Source organism: Salvia hispanica, chromosome 3 (genome assembly GCF_023119035.1).
Source record: "Salvia hispanica cultivar TCC Black 2014 chromosome 3, UniMelb_Shisp_WGS_1.0, whole genome shotgun sequence".
NCBI lineage: Eukaryota > Viridiplantae > Streptophyta > Magnoliopsida > Lamiales > Lamiaceae > Salvia > Salvia hispanica.
Genome location: NC_062967.1, coordinates 39234130 through 39238090, shown reverse-complemented (window position 1 = coordinate 39238090; position 3961 = coordinate 39234130). Strand labels below are relative to the sequence as shown.

Genomic DNA, 3961 nt, shown 5'->3' with positions numbered 1-3961 from the left:
CCCTAGTCTTGCGCCTTCAGAGTTGGTTTTCATTGTTGGAAATTGAATTCTTGCCTCTTCTTGGGATTTTAATTCAAACCCCAACTTAATTGGGATCTTATATTTGACAGTCGATATCGTATTTTATTTAATCAATCGAAATACGATATTGAAAATTTAATCTATGGGGATAGGGAGACTATAGCATAAATTTGGACCAAACCATAAGAGATTCATATAGCTAAAGTCACAAATAATTTCTCAATATATGTCTCCATCTTGATATAGTAACATATTATTAAATGTTTTGACACATGGCACCGACATAAAATTTATGTGAAGTTGTCCAAACACATGTTTAAAGAGCTTTTACATCATTTCAAGTTTGATTACCACATGTATGAAAGGGGTTTGATTGTTGTTTAATAACTTTAATTATGTGATATCATTAATTACGGTTCCTCTCATCACACGTCCCATTTGCAAAAGTGATGTATGATGAGTGACTAATAAAGTAGAACACACTCGTCGACATGGGATTAAATAAATCTTGATTTTTTCATTGATATTAATTTGTTTCATCATTAGCCCTTGAAATACCCCTAGATAATGTTCTGGTAATTGATTTATTACTATAACTATCTACCAAAAATAGAGAAAACTTTATTAAAAGTAGACCAATACGAGAAGAAGACTATTTTTGGGACACGGAGAGTACTATATTTGTCTATCTTTAGGCCGTTCACAAAATTTTTCTTCATTTTTAATTAATTTAATCATTTATTCACTTTATTTCTATCTTATTTATTAATTTTGTATTAACACTAGTGTCATTAGTTATCAAAATTATTTTTCGTGGATGGATATGCAGTATTCATTGTAGGATTAGTCTCCAGTCTCCACCAAACATATTGTTGAAACATGAAATTAGAAGTCACAATGGAAAATCATTTATAGTAAGGAATTAGGTAGGAGTAGGACAATACAAAAGTGAGTTGCATAAAAAAACAAATAGTACGAAGTTCGATTGAAAGGGATTTTCCCACTACTTAAAAATTATAAACCTACAACGTAAGTTTGATCAAACTGTACAATTGAAAATTGAAATAATAATAATAATAATAATAATAATCGATCAAATTCGCCTCTAGTTTCCAAGATTGACACTGCCCGAATCCATAACAATCGTTAGCCTTCTAGCATTCTTGATGAAATCACTGCAAAATCATAAAAACACAATCATAATTAATCCAAATGTCTAATTATATACTAGTAGTAAAAAATAAGATATGTAACAATCTTGCAAAGATGGACTATGATCAAAGTACCCGAAGGGCTCGTCTCCGATGTGTTTCGTGTTTCCACGAGCGTCGTTGTAGAGCACGTTGCTCGACATCTCCGATCTCTCCATGCCAAATTCGCCATCAGAGGAGGCCTCCGGTGGGAAATTCTGAATGACAGCCGACCCCGAGCCGTTGGAAACGTTTGCTGTGTTATCTTGATTCCCATCTGAGCTGTTGTTGCCTTCAGAGTGGCTCTGAGAGATTTGCTCAGCAGTGAGAATCGGCTGCCCGAACAGAAGAAACATCGGTGCCTTGGCCTCGTTGCTTTTCTTCGTGGAACTCCCCGTTTTCATCGAGGAAGACGAGGTAGGGTAGCTGGAGAGGAGTCTAGGAAATTGACCAGCGTAGTCGAGCAGCTTGAAATCGAAAGGCTGCAGTTTCGTGTACTGGAGATCCGACGGGGGTGGTTCGAATCGAGCATGCCTGGCTCCCTGTACGCCTGCAGGGATGTGTTCGGGTAGACAACACAAGGGGCTGCTAGGACTGAGGGGGTTGGTAACGAGTGTCCCCATCGGGAACTGTCCGTAGGGGAACTCGGTTGGCTGAGGCAGCCGCGGCCTCTTCCTTGGTGGAGAGAACGGGGAGAGGCCGTGGCTGTGGCCTGCTGCCATAGTTGATACTAATTCAACCAACCAAGGGTTCACTCTCTTCACATTGTGTAGTAAATCAGGCTCGTCCCAAACCACCTACAAATGCAAAAATTGAACTAAAATGTTTGAGAAGCTATGAATCTAATCCAAGAAGACCTCAAAATTCATGAATTGAACATGGATTTGCAAATCAAGATTACAAACATATGTATAACAACATCATCATTTAGCAAAAAATGTGATCAAGAATTGACAAATCATGATAACAAACAAAGGTTACCTGAAGAAGTCTCCAAGGGGAATTAGGCCAATGGATCGGATCATCGACTTGAACGGCCGAAATGGTTCCCATAAACCAGCTGATCCTCGACGAATCCTCTGTCTCAAACGCCATCTTAAACCTCATCCCCGAGCACCACTGCACCCTCAAGGCAGCCCTAACAGCCGACTCCCTAACCACAAACTCAGGCGAGCCAGCACGAGGATAGTAAACAACCTCAAAAGGCTGGCCATTAGCAGCAACACTCACTGCCTCAACAACAGCCTCAGCCTTCACATTATCCCTCTCCTTCAACCCCAACTCAGCCCCACCCCCTCTCCTACCACCAAGGCCGACACTCTCACCAAGAAAACCCGAGAAGCCCCCTTGCAAGGCTGGGATGCCCGTGTTCCATCCACACGAGACCTCAGCACTACCACCAATCCCCCTCTTGGCCCTCCGTATCCCCACACACAGATCCCCATTCTCCGCCCTCAAGAACACGATTGAATCCCCTGCCACGAGCTTCTTCTGGTTCACGAAATTGCTCCATCCGGTCGTCAGGAGATGGCGGCGAGGAGTCCCCCTATAGATGTGCCTAAACTTCCAAACCACCCCATGAACATCCTTAGCCAAGATTGTCTGAACAGGGGGCTCAGCAGAGTAATCCAACCTAGGAAATATGGTCTCAGCACAATACCTAGGGACAGAGAAACCACCCCCATTGTTTGCATCAGACTGTGTCAATGTCTTTGCAAATGAATTGGCTTTCTCTGCCTCCTCACTCCTCTCAAACCCTCTCTCATCCTCACACACATCAGAATCACTCCCTACCAAAGGCACTAGCCTGATTTTAGCAAAAACCTCATCACTCTCAGAATCAGCCAAGTACTTAATAGAGGCTACTCTACACAACACAAGAGGTGAGATTCTCGGAAATTTCATGAAATCAACATTCTCATTAGCATGTTCAGCATGACCTTGAGGGAAATAATAGACCTTGGAATTTGGGGGTGGGATTTGAGCCATCCCACCAGCACAGGCATGCCACAGCTGAGGGTCCAAGCAATTCTCCATCTGATTCATGGGCTTGCTCAATGAATGCATCACGTTAATCATCTCTTCAAATTCCACAACCCCACCTCACAATTTCCTGCAAACAAACGGATTTCAGTATAAAAATCGAATCTTTAATTCAAGAAAACAGCAAAAAAGTAATACCGTCCACCTTTTTTGCAGGGAAATCTTGAAAAGATTACAACTTTATGAAGCAAGGACAAGAAACAGAAGAGGGAAATTGTGTAGGGCTACTGCAAAACATAAAACTGTTGAACTGGTTGAGGGAGAGGAGAGGGGGAATTTAAGCACAGTGTGGGAAGAGGGTAAGTTTCATGAAAATAGAGGGAAAGGACAGAGACAAGAGACAAAAACACACAACACACACTGAGTTCTAGAGAGAGAGAGAGGTGGAGTGAAGGGAGGATTGAAGTGTTATAGATATAAGCATTGGTTTGCCGACCAGAAGGTGGCAGAGGGAATTGATTTAGACAGATGATGCAGATAAAATAAGTGTCCCTATTTATTTATAGTGGGATTGTGTATCTGCTGCCGTTGCTGTTGAGTGTGTTTCCAATTACATTTTCTTTTTCTATTTTCATATTGTTTTTTCTGCAAATCACTTTGTCCACTTATGTAGAAAAAAACATTTCTTTCATCTTTTGTCTTTGCATTAAGCTTTTTTCTTGCTTGATTTGGTCGTAATTTTTATTTTGAGAATTTGTATATTTCAC

At 41.1% G+C, this 3961-nt stretch overlaps 1 protein-coding gene across 1 annotated transcript; it reads right to left on the bottom strand.

Moving 5' to 3' along the window:
• Positions 1–974: 974 nt before the first annotated feature.
• On the bottom strand, positions 975–3708 carry LOC125208876 (auxin response factor 18-like). The gene is made up of 4 exons (XM_048108372.1): positions 3400–3708; positions 2193–3324; positions 1308–2008; positions 975–1196 (listed from the first exon to the last, which is right to left on the bottom strand). Exons 2-4 carry the CDS (start codon positions 3288–3290, stop codon positions 1127–1129), a joined length of 1869 nt encoding a protein of 622 aa, XP_047964329.1. The 5' UTR covers positions 3291–3324; positions 3400–3708; the 3' UTR covers positions 975–1126.
• Between the last annotated feature and the right edge of the window lie 253 nt (positions 3709–3961).

What these genes read in the sequence shown, in the direction of transcription:
- LOC125208876 (XM_048108372.1), bottom strand. Translation starts at nt 3,290, where the DNA reads ATGATTAACGTGATGCATTCATTGAGCAAGCCCATGAATCAGATGGAG. An exon ending in CCCCTTGGAGACTTCTTCAG is followed by an intron (nt 2,009 to 2,192) that starts GTAACCTTTGTT and finishes TTGCATTTGTAG; the next exon opens with GTGGTTTGGGACGAGCCTGA. An exon ending in ATCGGAGACGAGCCCTTCGG is followed by an intron (nt 1,197 to 1,307) that starts GTACTTTGATCA and finishes ATGATTTTGCAG; the next exon opens with TGATTTCATCAAGAATGCTA.